The sequence below is a fragment of the Pteronotus mesoamericanus genome, unplaced genomic scaffold (assembly GCF_021234165.1).
Source record: "Pteronotus mesoamericanus isolate MK-2021 breed Mesoamerican mustached bat unplaced genomic scaffold, CSHL_Meso_final contig_269, whole genome shotgun sequence".
Lineage (NCBI taxonomy): Eukaryota > Metazoa > Chordata > Mammalia > Chiroptera > Mormoopidae > Pteronotus > Pteronotus mesoamericanus.
In genome coordinates this window covers 1,637,506-1,657,531 of record NW_026555114.1, presented here as the reverse complement: position 1 = coordinate 1,657,531, position 20,026 = coordinate 1,637,506, and the positions used below count along the sequence as shown (strand labels likewise).

Here is a 20,026-nt window from a genome sequence, read left to right as displayed (position 1 = left end):
TTTGGTAACAGAAAGATAAAACACTGAAAAATGATACATACGTGAAAGAAAGGAAAGTGAAAAGAGCTAGGCTTGTAAACTGTGTTCCCCTATAGATTGGTGGCTAACATTTAGGACAGCATTCCAATGCTAGCCCTTTTTTTCTTTCTTTCTCTCAACATCTTTTATCCTCTAAAAGGGATTTAATAAATCCTATCACAAAGCATTTGCAAATTTAAAAAGAATACCTCTGGGTGTCTGGAGCCCTTCTCTCACTTATGTATTAACTTATTAAATTAATATGATATAAAAATAAAATTTCAATGTATATGTCCAGAAACTCAATCAATCGTGCCGATTATGGTTATAAATGAACAAAGCACACTGACAGCGTGGACAGACTCCTTTCTACTGAGAACTCACCCTCTTCGCTACCCTGAGCCCATCATAAACTCCGCCAGCACACACACACACACACACACACACACACACACATAAAAAGGCTTAACTGCAAGTAAACACACAGAAAAATGGGATTAATTCAACTTTCACCATATCAGGCAAAATAATAATCGTTAGACTTGACACAAGATAACAACATAATCAAAAGTAAAATAAACATACAAAGAAACAAAACAAATGAGGTGCTAAATTAAAACCAAGGAGTTTAACTTTTTGTCATCTCTTCTAGGAGACTGAACCATCTCGTCATAGAATGAGAGTCCTTTTTACTGCCGTCAGAAGTTCTGGGGACATTAACATTACAAACATCTTTGAAATTATTTACAAAGACTTGAAGTTATCCACTGGTGTTTACTGTATTATGTAATCCAGTCAGATTAACATATTGAATTTCTCTTGCCTGTTTTTTTTTTCCTCCAACATTACTGCAAAGAAAAAAAACCAAACACAGCAGTATTCTATTGACATCTAATTTTAAAATTAGGAAAATGATGCCCATCGGGATAATTTTACTATGTCCCACAGAATAGGAAATAAGGGGTGTATCTGTGGATGGCAGAAAAGCGGCATTGAAGTCGGAGGCCTGGTTTTGAAGGACACAGCACAAAGAAAGCTAAACTGAGATAGAAGCACCATTTCCTTCCTTCTCTAAAACAGAAGGGCATAGTCAATGTTTCAGTTTAAACTCTAGGCACAACACTGGTGTAAGAATTACAAGTGGTTTAATGCCTTTATGTTAAAGAAATGTTTTTCTTCATATTCCTCACTGGGATTAAACTTTGAAAAGGAATTTAAAAGTTTTCTCTCACTTTCAATTTTATTTTTCTAATGTAAGAAATAAGAGGTAAAATGAAAGTATTTTAAAGATATTAATAATACATCTAAAATTATTCTATCACAAATTGCTCTTAGAGATCTAACAGATTTATGTACACTTCACAGATAAAGTATTCTCTTCTCCATATAAACCCTTCCTTCAAAAATGAAATTATTTAAAAAATGAAATTATAACATTTTTAATATTTTGAAAATAACAAGAAGGCTTAAACATTTATATATTGATCAAATGAATACTTTCAGACACAGTGAATTAAAACTTACATATAAAATTATATTATATAGGGTTCGAATTAACCCTATATAATACAAACACAGGTTATGTGTAAGGGAGACATACACTGGTATCTATATATATATTTTTCCTTTTGATTATCCATTCAAAAAATAGCAGTAGCTTAAACACAATACTCCACATGCACATTAGGAGTTCAATAAATACTTGTTACTTATTTGTAATACTGAAAGCAAAATTCATTTTTAAAAATTCCCAATGGTTATTTCTCTTAAAGTTTCTGTATTAAAAATGCATATATGTGTGATTATTTTACTTTAATTTATATTAAATTCACACTCAAATATTCTAGAGGAGACATCATTCACACTCAAATATTCTAGAGGAGACATAATCCTTGGAATGTATAAAATATTAGAATTACACATCAAAGATGGCCTACACAGGTAACTTTCCATCAAGTTTATTTTCTTATCAAAGGAAAAGACGTCATTTCAAACTGACTCATCAAAACTGCATGAGTTAAACAATTAAACCAGTTTATCAAAGAAATAAAAATTAGTAGAAATTGTGACCTATAAAAAGAAAAATCTTATTTAAATATAAATGTTGTAACCTTAAAGTAATAAAAATTTTGTGTTAAATTTATGTAACATTTTAAGAGAAACTGTAAAAATTTCATATTCTTCCAAAATACAAATATTATCCTATAACTAGAAGTTCTATAAACATATTCATTTGGCATAATTGTTTTATTTCAACAACAAATAAACAGTAAATAAGACATCCTCAAGTTGAATGTCAAATATCATGAAAAAATAACAAAAACTGTTAAAACAAAAAAGCTCTTATAAACAACATGGAAGTTGTCAAATTTATATTCATTTTGCTGTCTTAATTTGAGGTTTCATTAAGATCTTAATGGGAAAAACATGCACCACTAGCAAAGGAACGTATTTTAAAGGAGGATCTTTTAGGCTAACATAAGTGACTAAAAACGAGTTTCTTGTGAGCTAACGATGGCATCAAACAAACCACAAACCAGTCTTCTAAAAGACAGGCAATGATTTAAAAGTCTACTATATTTCATATATCCCTTTCTTTAATCTGGCTCTTTTAATCTTGTTTCAACCTCAAATCATTTCTAGTTGACAAGTGCTTTGGCTTAAATTTGAGGCGCACATAAGCTGTTGAAGGAATGGACTTTTCTTATTTAACATACAACATTTGTTACTCCATCTTTCCTTCTATGCTAAAACTTCAATCTTTATTAAAATACTAAAACTCTTTTCTTTGTACTTAGAATGAGACATTTATCCTACGATGGAATTTAATTTAATTCTAAGTTTAGTCTACAAAGAAATTTTGCCATACGTTGAATCTGGCATTTAAAAATCAACTACTCACTATAAGCTCCTAAGAGTCATGTATCTTATTTGTTTTTTGAAGAAATCTGATTAACAAAAAGAATAAAGATGGACTTTCATGGAACTTTTATTCATTTATACCCTGAGTTTGTTGAGAATAGTTTTATAATGTGTGTCCTAATTTTGATGCTACATTTCATGAAGTTATATTTTATGATGTTTGTCATTATTCTTATATGACAATAAAATTTTCAGATAGTCCTGTGGCACTGAAATTATTTTGTGTCTAATTATACTGTACCTCAAAGTAGTATTTAAACTTCTTTTTGTCCAATAAAAGAAAAAATATTGGGAGGTTTTTTCTTTTCTCTTGTAATGGGACAATATGAACAATTCCCAGTAGCAGTTATGAGAAATAAATATATGTAAGACTCTTCTAAGTATTCTGAGTGAATCTATAAAATTGATAGTATTTACATTTCCCAAAACATCCTTTTGCCTCACTCTTAAAAGCAAAAAAAAAAAAAAAAAATCCAAAGAAGTGTCTTTTCAAAATGATAGTAGCTGCTAACATTTACTGAATGTTCATTTGCACTAAGCAATTTAGACTGTCCATTTAATCCTCACAATGAACCTATAAGGTAGGTGCTACTGGTAATTCCATTAACAGATAAGAGAAACCAAGAAACAGAAAAGTTTTAGAAAATTACCCAAGATCATATAGGTAGAAAGTGTATGTGCTGAGACTTAAGATCTAGGCAGTTTGATTTTGGAGCCCTGATTTTTAACCATAATATTAAACACACTATACCAGGTTCTAAATACATTCAACTTTACAAGTTTATGTAAAAGTATTAAATATATTGTTTCTTTCCAAAGTTCATCTTCTCTAAGACAGATGAAGTTGTAGTTTATGCACTGTTATATAAGAATTTCCCAAAATAAATGTAAGTTATGGTGAATAGGTGCTATTAACTTAAAATAATAAATTATTTAGGAGTTTTTATGCAAAACACCAAAATTACTCAAAACAGAAGTGACTCTTGTTCCTTTGGTACCAAATGTAAAAATTTATAGGGTATTTTTAGTATATTTTAAATATATTTATACTGCAAAATAAATCATGTCTTCCAATGTTCAGCATGATATGCAGGGAGCTTCTATTACTATAGTACTAAAAGCCTTAAAATATCGAGTGTTAGGCTCGTCTTACACGCTAGCATTATGAGAGAACTCTTCTAATTTCTTTTTCTTTAATATTAATCTGAGATTTTTTTAATTTAAATTTTCAAGAATGAAGTAAACCCAAGAAAATTGCTGTTTTAAAGCTTAAATATTGACATTCATGTCCCATCTACAAATTGTTCAGTACTTCGGTGCATCTATCTGTGACCAGGCCATGCAACTGAAAACAACAGCACAAAACATCTATTTTCTGAGAGTACAACAAATGAATTAGGCATGCTGGACCGAACTGAGACTCACCAGGGAGCTTTTATGGAAAAACACCCCGCTCCAAACAGATAAGGCCTTCATGGAAAAGGGGGAAAATGCACAAAAAAATTAGAGGAAAACTCATTTAACATTAACAAATACACGTAAATCATACTGTTATAGGGTATGAATAAAATAACTGAAAAAATTAGTAATCATTGGCAATTCTATAGATACTAATGACCCTGATATAACCAATGAAAATGATGTGTAGTAACAAATCCCTAAATTTTCATAGGGTTAGAGATTTCAAAATGTTCTGTTTCTCCCCCTTTTCTGCAGCAACCCTGTAGGGTTCCTAGGTAAAATAAAATAAATTTCACTTCTGAGGCCCACTAAAACAAAGTGTAAGTTAAATGGAATAATCAGACTGAGAAAAGAGTGGGATCAGTAGCAACAGATGTGTGGTTGTATGACACCAAATGTTTAAAACCAGTTAAAGAATAGTGCAATAAAAAATTCTATAAGCATTGTCTGCTGTTCACCGGTTGTAGTCTCAAAGCCATAGAAAGGAAGCACATATTTCTAAGCCATTAGTTTCTAGTAAGCTGAACTGCATTGTTGGTCAAAGGAACGAACACTGAATACAAGTAGTATGATTTACTTTCATTTAGGGTACATTCCAAGAAACTGGCCTGTCTCTCACTCCCCTCTATTGGGCTAGGCTGGAATCAGTAAACTGAAGCCATAATTGCTTGTTTTAAATACAACTGGGGATACAAAGTCAGACTGCAATGTTACACATATTTCTTCTTAATACTCTCTTCACAGTAATTAACACATGCTATGCACATTTGCACACAAAGAAGACTCACTGATTTAATTATATCCAGAACAAAATATTACTGTAGCATCTGACACTTGGAAGGAAGATGTAACAAACTGAGAAGGAACGCACATTGGCAAAATTTGGATATTTTCTTCTTCCTCTTTGGTGCTAGGCACATTTCAAAAATCCTGCTAATTAGCATTAATCTCCCCAAGAATTGAGTATATTTGACTAAAAACTGGAACTTGAAAATAATGTTTGCACAACACTACAATTCTGAGGATTAAAGCACAGAAGATAGAAGGGAACAGAGATACTAAAGAGAAGAGTGAGAGGGAAGAACTGAGATACTGGAAAAAGAAAAAGAAAAGAAAGAAACTTTACAAAAGCAAGGAACGCTCTCTCACAGTTACTGGTAAGACCACAGCCACGGAGACAGTGTCGTCGTTCACAGTGAAAACAGTGGATTTCAAACTTTCTTTTTTTTTGGATTGTGACCCGTAACAGTATTTTTTCCGGTGCAAGGTGTTGTGTACATAGGAACACACAAACTGAAACAACAATTTAACGAATGTGTTTTTGTTTGTAATCAGCTTTACTATTTTCTATTTCAGTGTTTTCTAAACACCCACGCCAGGCTTTCGTTACAATAAAGATTAATGCATATTCTAACAGAGCAGGTCTGGGTGGGGCCTGAGATTCTGTATTTCTCACAAGGTCCTAGGTAATGCCAAAGCTGTATGCTTGCAGAAACCAGTCGCAAAACTGCATTTTATTCTATTCTATTTCATTAAAGAAAAAACAGTCACAACCCCCTTTTCTGATTTCATGACTCACTAATTACATCAGAAACAAGATGCTACTATAGCTCACCCTGCACTTTTACAAGCACTGATTGAAATAACTGAGACCGTGTGAAGATTCCAACCTTGATCAGGAAATGCAAGGTTCAATACGTTTCCGTGGGCCCACAAACACCTCCCAAGTGAAGAGGTTATTGTTCGCTCACAGTACCTAGCTTCCTTTAATTTTCTTCATGCTACAAAACATATGCTGACAGGAGTACTTGTGATCTTGACCATCTAGTCATGAGTTGCTGTTTTGTGTATATTATATATATAGACACTGGATAGTCTCCCATCCCATTGGAAATATCAGACTACAGCTCATTCATTGTAAAGAATTTTGAAAGTTTTATCATTGTTCTTTATGACTTAAAAGGTTTCTCTATGATCCCCCAAAACCAGCCAAACAAAAATGAAACAAAACCTTAAAGTTTCTACATTTCAAAAGACCAGCTGATGCTCCCCACCTACAGAGCTAGTAAATACCTTTTGCCAGGTTTAGGTTTCCTTATATATAAACAAGGAAACAAGCCCTGGCCGGGTAGCTCAGTCGGTTAGAGCATCCTCTGGACATGCCAAGGTTGCGGGTTTGATCTCCAGTCAAGGTACACAGAAGAATCAACCAATGAATGCACAAATAAGTGGGACAACAAATTGATGTCTCTCTTTCTGTCTCTGTCTCTCTCTCTCAAATCAATAATTAACAATTTTAAAATAAGTAAAAAAAAAAAAAGGAAACATATCAGCCAAACAAATTAAACAGGAGCTTTAAAAAAAATCTCCTAGATTTCTTTCCAGGCAGTAATTGTGTATTACCAACAACAAAACTTCTACAGCCATATCCTTCCTCACAATCCCAAAATTCAGTTAACTCCCCAGACAATGTAGTAAACAGGCCTATACTAAACAGCAGCATTGTTAAGTTTAAAGTCAGTATGGTTGCCACTGTTCACAACATCACTCAGTTGTGTGAGTTTAACGTTATCCTTCTCCAATCAAATAAGAATCTGCTGGGTAACACAGCTCAAGGAGATATAGGAGGGATGGGGAAACAGGGTGAGAATCCGCTTTATAATGTACACTTGGCATGTTCCCAATCTAAACTCACCCACTTCGTACCCACTCCTACAAACTGGACCCCTGCCATGTACATGTAAAAGAAGAGCCACAAACTCCCAGGAATTAGAGTGACTGACGTAATTACTGACTTTGTATGGGTAGTGTCAGCTGTTCTTTTGAAATGTGCCTGCTTCATCTTTCCTCAATAGCAAAGGAATGAAAATATAAAGTCACAAAGGACAACTCCATGATCCAGCTGTCTTCACCTATGGCGGCCTCCTCCCCCTCCAAAATCCCACAGTTGTAGTTTTATATGGGGGTGATTAGAAAGAAGTACAGAGTATGAGAATGGGAGTCTATGTTGAATTAAAGTTGTATTAACATACGCAACTTGAATTATCATAGTCAGATATTAAGTATTTGTGTTTTCCAAATACTATTTTCAGCAGATTTAACAATCCTACCATACAAAACCTATTCACTTTGTCATGAATACGTCCTTGTAAAGCTAAATTCTGAATGAAAAAGTTCAGGACTGGCCAAGAGACTAAATATCAAGAAATATTTATTGGAGACTTATTTATTGTCTAGCATGAAATGGCGTGGCCATCGATTCCCAAAGGGTTACTTCTGGAGACTTTCAGGAGACAGGGAGCAACTGTGTTTTATATCATATATGTTAATGCCAAGTAAGTCTTTCAACTCAGATGCATTTTGTTGAATGGCACATAGCACCACAAAAGCTTTGGTCTTACCAACAGAAAAAAAGGCAGATGTGAAGATTTATTAAATGTAAGTAAAAAGTAAAACTAGACTTGATCTGAACTTGGTGAAATCTTCTATAACCTAACTCCAGTACTAAAATTGTATTAATAATGACTAGTTTCAGTCATCTACCTAAAGAAATAGTTGGAGTTTTAAGAGAAAAATACTACAAATATACTTTTCCTGAAAGTTCTATTTTAAAAACCAATCACATCCCATGGGAATTCAGGCACTATCACTTAACAAACATCAGAATGAGCATATATACATATTAAATGTACTAGGTGGAGAAAAAGTAGAAGAAAGGCTATATAACATTACGTGTAAAACTGTAAAGCCATATTCTCTAGCAGAATATTCTAGGGGCTGTAATGGCTGCTACATGCTGCATGCCCCCTGGTAGGGAGCAACAGAAAAAAACTCACATGCTTATGAATTACTACTCATGTCATTTTCAAGTGTTACTTTTAATTTTTCATTCATTTTAACTGTTACCTACTAGAGAGACCTATGGCACTGTTGGCTCTCAAATTATTGATCTGTAGGGCAAACTGAAGCTGAAACAGACAGGTAAACTGTCCAATTTGAGATATATTCAACAAGCAAATTTAAATAACAAACTCAAGATTTTCATTAGAAAAACAGCAGATATTGTTCAAATTCTGGCAGATGTGGTAGAAAAGAGACTAGAACAGCATAAATATGTTGATAAATTTCTTAGGAAGTTATTGCTGACTTTTAACACAGTTTATAATATACTTTATCTGCCCCTACCCCACCCTACCCCCAATCCACAGATTTATGGTAAAATGAAACAAACTATGGTGTGGTTTAAATACTTGAGTGATCTAGTACAACAACTGAAAACTCCAACAATAGTGAGGATATTGTACACGTTGACATCCATTATCCATTCTAGTGAAAGAATATACATTGTCTATAATTTTACATATGTAACCATGTATTAAATGCTGTCGTTCCTAAGTAAAACCAATCATCCACATTTTCTAAATGGAGCTCTTGCTCAGCACTGGCACAGGGCTCAACAATGAGCCGGGGCGGGGGAGGGGGGGGCCTTAGAAATCTGGTAATGGGATCAGAGGCGTGGTGGGAACTCACACACTGTAAAGCTGAAAGACTATAACCTGTACCTATAAAGTTTTATTTTTCAGATGAAGAAACTGACCTATGACACACTGGTAATAGGTGGCAGAATCAAGATGAGAAGCCAGGGCTTCAGAGTCTTAAGTCAATTATCTCCCACTATATTACCTAACCTTTGTCTATGGGGTCAGGCCCACGGTTCCTAATACCTACCCCAAACTGCTCACAAAGAAATGAATAAATATAAAGATGGGGGACGGGAAAGCTGCTCCATTTAAGGAAAAGGAAACCTATGAAAAATACCAAATCATCTCCTGTTTGCTTCACTAAAATTGGTCAGCTAGTTAAGAGCAAAAAATGTAAGTTCATTCCCAATATCTGTATTTTTCATTCCTATGAAATTAGTCTGACCTCTTTCTGAAACTTACTGTTCTTTGCTTGTGCCCATAAAGTGATGTGTACAAAAAGTAGTGATATATTACTATTTTTTGACTTAATGCACATAAAATTAAATATACTGAAACTTTTATATAGGAAGCATTAAAAAATTTGTATCACTTACTTGATTCATTAATTCACCCAAATATTTATGAAATGCTGCTTAATAAATCCCCACTACAAAAACCTAACACTCCCAAACAAGGATCAGTCCCTTAGTACCTGGTTTCACTTTTGATAGATGAGAACTATGCTTCTTTACATGTGATTAAAATCACGAGGGAGGCCTTCAATCTCAGACTAGATGAAAACAGGTTCTCTTTGAATGAGTGACTGTTGGAACAAATGATCTCTAGCACTCCTCTGCCCTCATCGTGCACCCTGCACTGTAGCAAAGCTAAGCAGCAGCTGTTGCCAAACTAGGGCTTATTTCCTCAAAGTGCTGCTTCAAGGTACAGAACATGAAGGTGTAAATACATCTGTCTTTTGCCATTTGTAGTTTTACTGGCCTCGTGCGTGTCTCGGAGTAAGACAGATGGTCCCTGACACTGCCCCGGTGTTCAGGGATATAGATTTCCAAAAATAAGAGGGCAGATGTGAAATACGGTAAGTACACGTTTTATCCCCTGAAGGTTTGAGTTGAGGCTGCCATCTCAATTTGGTTATTTAAACATAGGATCGTAGGCAATCCTTAGAACCCTCTCTGCTAGAAATACAAGGTTTTGTGCTTATTTTATAAAAGCATAAAAAAATCAACAGAACAAATAAATGCTGATCTAAACTAAGGAAGTATATAATTTTACTAGATAAATTATCAGTTATATAGGAAGTAGTCTTAGCACTTACATGTCTATAAATGAGTGTGCTGTGGTTTCTTTCTACATAATCCATGTCAAATATTTTTTATTAATTTTATTTTTAAAATTCTAGGAAAGGCATTTCACAGAAGCAAAATTAAGAGTAAATTAGAATTTCCAGAATGAAAAGAGACCTGGAAAATGAAAAGCCCATTTGCTCATCACTCTGGTGACCTTGATGTGGCAATTAATTCTCAGTAAGTATAATAAAATTTAGTGGGAATAATGCAAATTGGCTAAGTGCAGTCTTGAGAACTGGTCACAATAAAAATTTTAAAAATAAAAATAAGTAGAGCCTTTCAAATCTAATGGGATAAAATATAGTTACATAAAATGTCTGGGATTTGCTTCAAATCTCTGCATATGTCCAAAATGAAAATTCAGGGAATATATTCCGTTCTTGCAAAAACAAATATTACTTTTGGTAAGGCAAATATATGTATTTCAATGTAAATGCTAAGTGTTAAAATGATAAAACCAAAAATTATATCCTGAAAACTCTATGATCAAATGTTTGGGTGAATTATAGCAAAAGAATTACAAAGAAAGTCACAATAGCAATTTCTGAATATAATCAATAAACATTTCAGAGAGTGGCTCAGGTGTATTAAGGCTTGAAATATAGCAACAGCCAACTTATGAAAAGTATGATCGAAGTGTTTATAGGTCACTGTAATCTGTGTTAATAGGAAGGAAAAAAATACTTGGAGGGGAAGAAGAGAAAGAATAGTAAGGCTCTTCCTCAAGTAGAGGATTCATTACAGACAGCTATATAGAAAAACTAATAAAATGAATTTAAAATGTACTATGTACTATGGTTATATAAGAATATACTTGTCTTTCGGAATGACATATTGAAATATGTAAAACTAAGGGACTACTAAGTCTACAAATTACTCTGAAACAATTTAGGAAAAACATGGTGTGTATATATGAGTATGTGTGAGAGAATGTGAATACTAAGGCAAAGACATTAAACTGTTAACATTTGGGAAATCTGGGTATACAGAAATTCCTTTTACTGGTCTTATAATTTTCTGTAAGTCTGAATCTATGTCAAAATTTTTTAAATTTGAAACTCAGTACTCATTGTGGGAGTAATTATTCTCCCTAAACAATATAGGACATGCTAAAAAGAATGCAAAAACTAGGCAAAAAGAAATTTCATAATTTATTTTTGATTTCCTAATTGAGATAAAAAGTAAACGATATAATACATGTACCCTGAATACTCATTTCAAAGCATATAACTCAAATTCATATTATTTAATTCATTAATAAATAATTATTAAATTATTTATACTGTGAGTCTAATATACATGCTCTAAAAATCTAGGTATTGTGACCAAGTTTTTAAAAAGAAAAGGATGCTAGACTTATCGGGGTGATCATTTCAAAAGTTACTACTATGCTGTACACCTGAAACAAATAATATTGAATGTCAATTGTAATTGAAAAATTAAAAGAAAACACAGTTAATCTAAGTTCATAAAGTAGGGTAGCATAGGAAAACACCAGACAACTCCATTTCTACCTATCTAAGGACAGAGAGAGAATAGCAAGACAGAGAGTAAAAAAGAGTGAAAGATTTTATCTTTTTATTATGGAAAATTTCAAATATATCCAAAAAAGACTCACTTTCCACCCCTCCCATAGTTATTTTGGATTAAACTCTAACATCACAGAATTTCAGTCATTATGGAGAAGCTTATTTGAAAGAGAGCTAACTCTTTCCATTATAAAATAGCATAGTTGTTAAATTTTAAAAACAACAATCATAAACACTAGAAACAGAACTAAAATTAAATTCAAGAAAAACAATTCTTTCATGAAGATTCAGGAAAGACAGGCAAAAACTCCTAAGCAGATTTTGTACAAGGCTGATTTGGGACCTAAGTTTGCTGTATTTTTCTCTTCCTTAATATGCAACAACTCAATTTTATTTCTGCATTCGGCAATAGGATCACTTTATACACAAAACCTGGGGAGAGGGTCAATCTCTGTAATATGGTAAAATATGGAGCTCGAAGGCCTCGTCCCTGAGAATAAATAATTCTTCTCACAAAACTGCCCTCTGCAAACACTTTACCACCTAGCAACCAATACTAACACAGCCAAATAATTAATCTATTCCTTTTGTTGGAAGGGGCCTGACAACTATTTGAAGCCAAGATAGAGTTTTCTCCTGACTGACTTAATATACAACTGTAAGACAGTTGTTCCATTTCAAAGTAAGTTAAACCTCAGGCTTGCATATTGATTAAAACGGCCAATTTGCCTATCGACATATATATTTTCTGGTACAAATGGGATTTCAACGGTATTACATAATTGAATACCTAATGATACCTTAAACACAGCACTTTACCTGCAGGAACCAAAAGAAGTGATGATCCTATATTTCTAACAGGTAGGAATTTATAAAATTTTTAAATAGCTAAAATACACACAAAGATATGAATTGAAGTGTATCATTAAGTCTTTGAGGATGTTAATAACTGATCTTGAATACAGTGCTAATCTTAGGACTCTGGCTTAAAAACTACCCATAATGTCGCATTGTCCTGACAACAATAACAGATTATTATATGTAAATTATACCTGCACATAGATTTTTTTTTAAAGGATTAGAGACATGGCTGCCATCTAAAGTTCTCTTGTTAGCATTTGTGTCAGTCAAAATTTGAGAGTAGTTATAAATCCATATCATGTCAACAAAAGAAAGAAAATGAAACTGTATTTTCAGACAAAGCCACAGGCAGCAAGAATAAGTAGACAGATCTGGTTTTTATTAGCCAATACTCATTTTCACAACTTGTCACTGCTTTGTTTTTTCTATGAATGTGTATGCACATGGTTGTGCATGTTTTATACTTTGTACTTAATCTTCTGCCATTAACTCTCATATGGGCTGGAAATGAAAAACATAATCAAAACCACCCAAACAAAAAGTGTATTTAATTTTTATGTATTCAGTCCTCTAAGATGGCTATTAAGTGCCAAGCCTGAGGCCTTACCCCGTTCGTTTGGTGATGGTCCCCAATGTCATTGGCTGCTTGATTTGTGCAAGAGGCATCAACACCATCAAGCTGGGGAGAGGAGAGAGCCGAGGGTTGCCAGGGTTGTTGTTGGCAAAATTATTGTAGGAGTCTTGGCTGTTTAGTTTCCCTACACAAAGAAAAAATAAAGAAAAACATCACCAAGGGAAGGTTCCTTTTCTCATAGCGTTTGCACTAATCCCACTAACCACTGAAGAAAGTTATCGAAGACAAAATTGATTCTAAAAGAATCACGATTACATGCTTGGGTTGTGGGGGACAAAGAATACTAGTTACATCAAATGTGACTTGATTATAGAGACTTTAGTCTTCGGGGATGGAGGAATAGAGGATACCAAATCGGAGAGATGTTAAATGGTTATACCAATCATTATAAAATTTAATTATAATTTTATGGTGTTATACAGAAATACAGAGTAATTTTTTAAGGTATGAGATGTGATTTTTTTTTTAAATATAATAATGAAATGAAATGAAACAAATGAAATCAGATGAAACAAAAATCTCTCAAGTTTAAATGAAGGTTACCACAATCTTACAAACACGGGTTTAGGGTTTTTTTTTTTCCTGATTATTTTTTAACCAGTGTCATCAAAATATTACCTATAATGTCCATTATTTCAATGTTATGATACTTGAAGCCTGAAGCAAGGCAGGGTCCATGATCTCTTTCATTTTTTCCATTTAAGTGATGTCCTGGCCAAACACACGCAGCACTCACTAAGGATTGCCTTTTAAATTTTAACACTCTTATAACCCCTGTTCAGTCACCTTTCCCCAAGGAAGAATATTGATAGGGAAGCACCCCTGTAACAATAAATAATGGTTTTTCAGAGGGACTAAAGATAGAAAACAAAAAAATCATATTGAAGTCCTTTTCTTTCTAAAGGCAGTCTGTGGTTTGTTGCCTCTCCTCAATGGTCCATGATACCTAACAAAACCTGCTGCTTCCACCTACACCTTGTCATTATCCACAAAACCATCAGCTGGGATTTTGAAAGGGGATGCACTGAATCTGTATACCAGTTTAGTGAATACTGCCATCTTAACAATAGTAAGCCTTCCAAGCTATGAACATGGGATGTCTTTCCACTTATTTAGATATTCTTTAATTTCTTTGAATATTGTGCTGGAAATTTCAGGATACAAATTCTACACTTCTTTGGTTAAATTTATTCCTATTATATTCTTTTTGATGCAACTAATAAGCAGAAGTGTTTTCTTAATTTCCTTTTTCAGATTTTTTGTTGGTAGTGTAGAGAAGTGCAATAAATTTTTGTACATGGATATTGTATCCTATGACCTTGTTTCTTAGCTCTACCGGTTTCTTGTGGATTTTTTTTAGGATGGTCTAGAAGAGAGTTTTACTTCTGCCTGTCAGTCCAGGTGACTTCTACTTCTTTTACTGCCTAATAGCTCTGGTTACAATTTCGAGTACAATATTGAACAGAAGTGGTGAGAGCAGACTGATTCATTTTGAGTTTATTTTTGTGAATGGGAGCAAGGGATGAGTTGAGGTTCCTTGTGTTCACTGCTTTGAAAATGGGTCTCCACTTGTCTCCTCACAATTCGTTAAAAAGATTACCCTTTCTCCATTGAATTGCCTTCTCACCTTGTCAAAAATCAATTGATCATATATATGTGGGTCTACTTCTGAGTTGTTTCATTGATCCATGTGTCTACCCTTTCCTCGATACCATATTTTCTTGATTACTGTAACATTATAGCAATTTTTAAAATTCATGCACCACACAGAAACTTTATAAAAATTTACATTTTCCATGTTATTTAAATGAGTTCAATGTTTATAATAATCCAACAACTCTTCCATAGAGAAAACACCTCACTGACCTAACGTTATTTTCACATCATTGTTCTTGATTTTTTTAAACCATTTTTAGTCCCCTTATACTCCTGTCCCCGGCAATCACCCACTGTTGTTCTTGATTTTTCATAAAAATTACTTGTACTAGTTATATGGTCAGCAATAAAAATGGTATCTTATAAGTAACAGTGACAGTAAACACACACTTACAGTTATTTTAATTTGATTTTGGAGGACAAATTTGTATTAAAAAAAGAATTCCCCCCAAAAGTCCTAATTAATATATCATTACCAAAAGTCATCCTGAGAGAAATTTACTCTTGAAATTGAATGAATTTAGTACAGATGGAGGACTTCGACCCGGTTATCTAATGGTAGCTTCAAAGGTAGCGGAAAGGTAAGAGGGACCTTTTAAAAAATCATTACAACATAAAGTTGTCTTCAGAATTAGAATAATGGCTTAACCTATTCTGTCTTCTTTCTTGGACACAAACCTATGGAATTATAAAATTAAACACATATAAATGTCTCCTTAACAAAATAAGAAAAACAATAAGAAATTCACACAAATTATTTATCTTTCTATCCCCCCAATTTCCAATTCAGAATGCACACTGAAGTTAATTGAAGTAACCCACACCTATCGTAGGGATAATAAAAGACATCATGCAGAATGTACACAAGATGCTCCAGGGGTGTCCAACCTTTTGGCAATTCTGGGCCACACTGGAAGAAGGGTCATCTTGGGCCACACATTAAATACATTGTGACAAATATTCACAAAAAATCCTCATAATGTTTTAACTAAACTTACGATTTTGTGTTGGGCCGCATTCAGAGCCATCCTGAACTGCATATGGCCTGCAGGCCACAGGCTGGACACCCCTGCAGGCCATTTAATAAATTACACAATGACATCTACACTCACATTACACAGAACCTTATTGGTAATGTGAAGAGTGGAATTCCATTAAAATGTTTGATAATTGTGGAAGAATAACAAAAACTGTTTTATAGTCAAATCATTCAATATGATTGATCATGATACTCTTAAGATGAATATAGATGTAAATAGTTTCAAAACTCACGATTACACAACTATAGTAATACTAATTTACATTTGAAATCACACCACAACATTAAATATGTCACAGGCTAATGAAATTCAAGGGCTGTGTAAAACACACACACACATTTCACAGGTAGCAGTCAAATACTTAAGCATCTTAGCCCAAGATTACATGCTGTGAGCACTGCATTCTCTGTTGTCTCAAACCTTACAGTCTAATATTCATGAAACAGGAATAATGTTCTAATTGCTTAGTACTACAGCTAAGTACACATGGGATCAATTATTTGGAAAAGAGATCACGGAGCCAACGGAACATGATGTAGGCTTTGAAAGATAGGGAAAATATGTGTAAGAGTAGGAGAGAAGTATCCTGAGCATGAAGGACAGCATGACGAGCAGAGGGTGCGGGGGCGGGGGGGACGCCGCAACATGCGAGCACCAGAAAGGGCTCTAGCCAGGGCGGTTAAAACGGGAAGCGGTGGGAACATAGAATAACCACCGATTTAGGAAAGCCTTTCACCTGAGGCTGGAGCGTAAAAACTTAGGTAAGTTCTTCAGCAAGGGAACAGTTCAAATTTTGAGATCGTTGAACTTTACAGAAGGGATGAGTGGTCTAGGAAAAAATGATGTGATTCACAGAGAAGCCCCAAATCGTGTGGCTTGGTTAGCCGTGACTGATCCTTCACTGGCTCACCGGGATAAAGGACAACCTCAGAAAGCCATACAAGGTACATCAGACTTAACTTGCTCAGCTGGCTATTAGATTGTCAATCAACACCCGAGTATTTATGGGATTTTATCCTTGGTATCTGTGTTTATGATGTAGCCTCTGAAATCCAGCTGATTAGAAAGAATAAAGTAAGGTAGATTTTATATTACTAGGAATAGAGGTAGTGTCTGTCTTACACAGTGGTCCCCCTTATCCACAGGCGATACATTCCAAGACCCCCAGTGGACGCCTGAAATCACAGACAGTACCAGACCCAACATGTCTTTTCTTACACATACATACCAACGATAAGGCTTGGTTTATAAATTAAGCATAGTTAAGAAATTAACATTAATAAAATATAACAATTATAAAAATATATTGTAATAAAAGTTAGGTGATGGTGGTCTCTCTCTCTCTCTCTCTCATAATGACTTATTTATGTATAGCATGGACATGCTGGACAAAGAAATTATTCACAACCCAGGCAGGATGAAGCAGGACAGTGTGACATTTCATCACACTAGTCAGAACGGTGCACAATTTAAAACGTATGAATTGTTTATTTCTGGAACTTTGCACTTCTGGACCACAGTTGACTGCAGATAAGAGAAGTCATAGAAAGCAAAACTGAAGATAAGGAGTGGCTACTGTATTTTATTAGATATGGCAAGTGGTTTATAAAAACAACCTTAATGGAAGGATAAATGCGTTAATAAAACGGTCAATGATGACAAGGTTCAGGAAGGCAAACGCAGAGAGAATGGAACTAACTCTGCTAATCTTCAACAGGGTAGTTTCAGGAAAGAGGTAAAAAAGTCAGATGGGAAGGGGTAAATAAAGGGAACACTGACAAAAGCGATAAAGGTAATGGATGTTGAACACAGAGTTAAAAACTTGGCGGTTGAAAAGAAGACATGGACAAGATGAGACACTGTACCAAGCAAAAGTTTCATTCAACATTTACTCATGTCATACTTTTTGATCCTACTGGTATAAGACCCTGTTCTAGCCCTGAATAAGTCTCAGGGACTCCTAAAGTGTTCATAAAATAATGTGACAGAATTATAATGAAAAAATTTTAAATGCAAGAAAATATACTAATAAAGATATCTGCAAAAGGTTTCAAGAACAAAAAGGAAGGAGACACTTAAAAAGGACGGTAAGTTATACCAATTTTGAGGACAGAGGAAAAGAACTTGTATGCTCTTACCCTTACCTTTCTAATAGGAAATTAGAGGATAAGATGAGAGAGATGTGGACAATTATATCAAGAGTTAGGAAAATCAGGGAACCAGCTTAGACAAGAAATCTCATTAGCTGATGCAGAATGATCTATATGTACAAAAATACATTTAAAAAACATCAAATTTAAAAATGAGGTTCACACTCAATAAATCAAATACACAAAATTGTATAATGATATTTTCTTCTTTTTTTAATTGCTCCAAGTCTTTGGCTAAAAATTATTTTTCACTATCTCTTGTGTCATGGATTTCCTTTGAAAATGTGGCTAGAATCTAATAAACCTCCAGATTTATCCTCCACAAAAACTGGAGACTCCTCCAGAGCAGGGACAGCATTTTTACTAATCACTGATAGCCCAATAAAGGTCTGCTGAATCCATGAATGATATGTTCCCCTATCCAAGAAGTACAGGAGAATTTAGCCCTATGAGCTTGAGAAAAAGAATTAATTCTGTAGGGGACTCAAAGTACTTCAGAAGGTAGCCAGACGCTGGAATCCATGTTTTTCGCTACCCTGCTTAGTCTCATATTGACTAGGCCAGGAGTGTAGACTTTGATCATTTTAAGAATAGATCTTCAGATACTTCCTTGTGGTTATATCAAGGGTAAATTTCCGGCCAGAATTTTTCATGAAGCTTTTAATATAATAAGGTTCAGCAGGAAGAGACTTGTAGCGCCCCAAGTCTTGCATGTGAGTAAGTCCGTCCCTCTGTTCTATGCTTCAATTTCCCTTTGGACAAAGCAAGATAATAGCACCATTTCTCTGCTGCACCTCTCAGGCACACATACAGTAGCAGCAGTAAAATTAAACAGTTAAATAGAACCTTCACTAACTATTCTTTATTAGGCTTTTTTTATATAGAAATATGTTGAAAATAGCAGAGGTTGGTTAACTGTAGTTTTAGTAGTGAGATTTCAGAAAACCTTAGACTACATATACTACTTCACACCCCATTATACTTTCAAATTCTAGCTAGGATGAGACCTGTGAGTGACAAATGCTATGAGAATGGATATTCTCACAGTATTTCTGGCACATCCAAACAGAGGAAGTACCAAAAATCTCATGAGAAAATAAGCCCTTCTAAGACTCTCATCCCAGTTTTTTGGGCTTCCTCTATATAGATAAACTTCCATAAGCCTTCAGGCTTTCGGGTCTTTATCCAAATCCACTAGAGCTTTGATCCTTGAGAGGTTTACCAGTCCCCAAGATGGAGTTCTTTGGAGGGGGGGGAAATACCAAGTTCCAATACAATGGTTTTTTAATAAATTAAAGCAGCAGTTCTATTTAGGAATACAAAATCATTTAAAAGTCAGAATTTATAAAGCATCCCTTGATGTTAAAAGCTAGGATACTTTGTTTTATTTTCAGTTGTTTGTTTACATTATTATTGTTTCTCATGTTACAGCAAAGCTCTGAACCAGAACAGTTCACATTGGGGTTTGACCACTGGCTTTCTGTATTTACTTGAACAAGACTGCAGTTTTGAAAAATGAATTACGAAAACAACCTCATGTGCTTTCCATAAAATTATTCTTCTGCCTTTTAGATGAAGAATTCCTGCAGATACCTTCTACATTAGGGGAAAGAAACTCTCAACCTTCGTATTAATACATAGTGCCACTATCTGTGTGTGAGGTTGACGTGGTATAATCCGTTTACTAAGGGTCTGGAACTTCAAAATGCCATCTTATCATCTACCTACCGCCCCAAAGTATGTTTTCCAAGACATTCTGTAGTATAAAAACACAGAGGAAAATGGGTTACACTGAGGACAAAAGTAAAGAGAGAAAATAACAATGGGCTTTGTTGCTGCACCGGAGGGACAGCTTGTCAGGTCGGCGATGCAGAGAGGCATATTCCCAAACCAGTCATCATTAACGGACTCACTTCCACAGGAAA

The 20,026-nt window shown here is 34.4% G+C and overlaps 1 protein-coding gene across 2 annotated transcripts in view; it reads right to left on the bottom strand.

Moving 5' to 3' along the window:
- BCAS3 (BCAS3 microtubule associated cell migration factor) overlaps nt 1-20,026 on the bottom strand; it is a 475,802-nt gene that overhangs the window by 289,319 nt on the left and 166,457 nt on the right. For both annotated transcript variants that reach the window (XM_054574853.1, XM_054574854.1), the window contains exons 16-17: nt 13,229-13,379; nt 4,366-4,410 (exon numbers count right to left, since the gene is read on the bottom strand). In XM_054574853.1, coding sequence (XP_054430828.1) covers nt 4,366-4,410; nt 13,229-13,379 — 196 coding nt within the window. The remainder of the gene's footprint in view (nt 1-4,365; nt 4,411-13,228; nt 13,380-20,026) is intronic.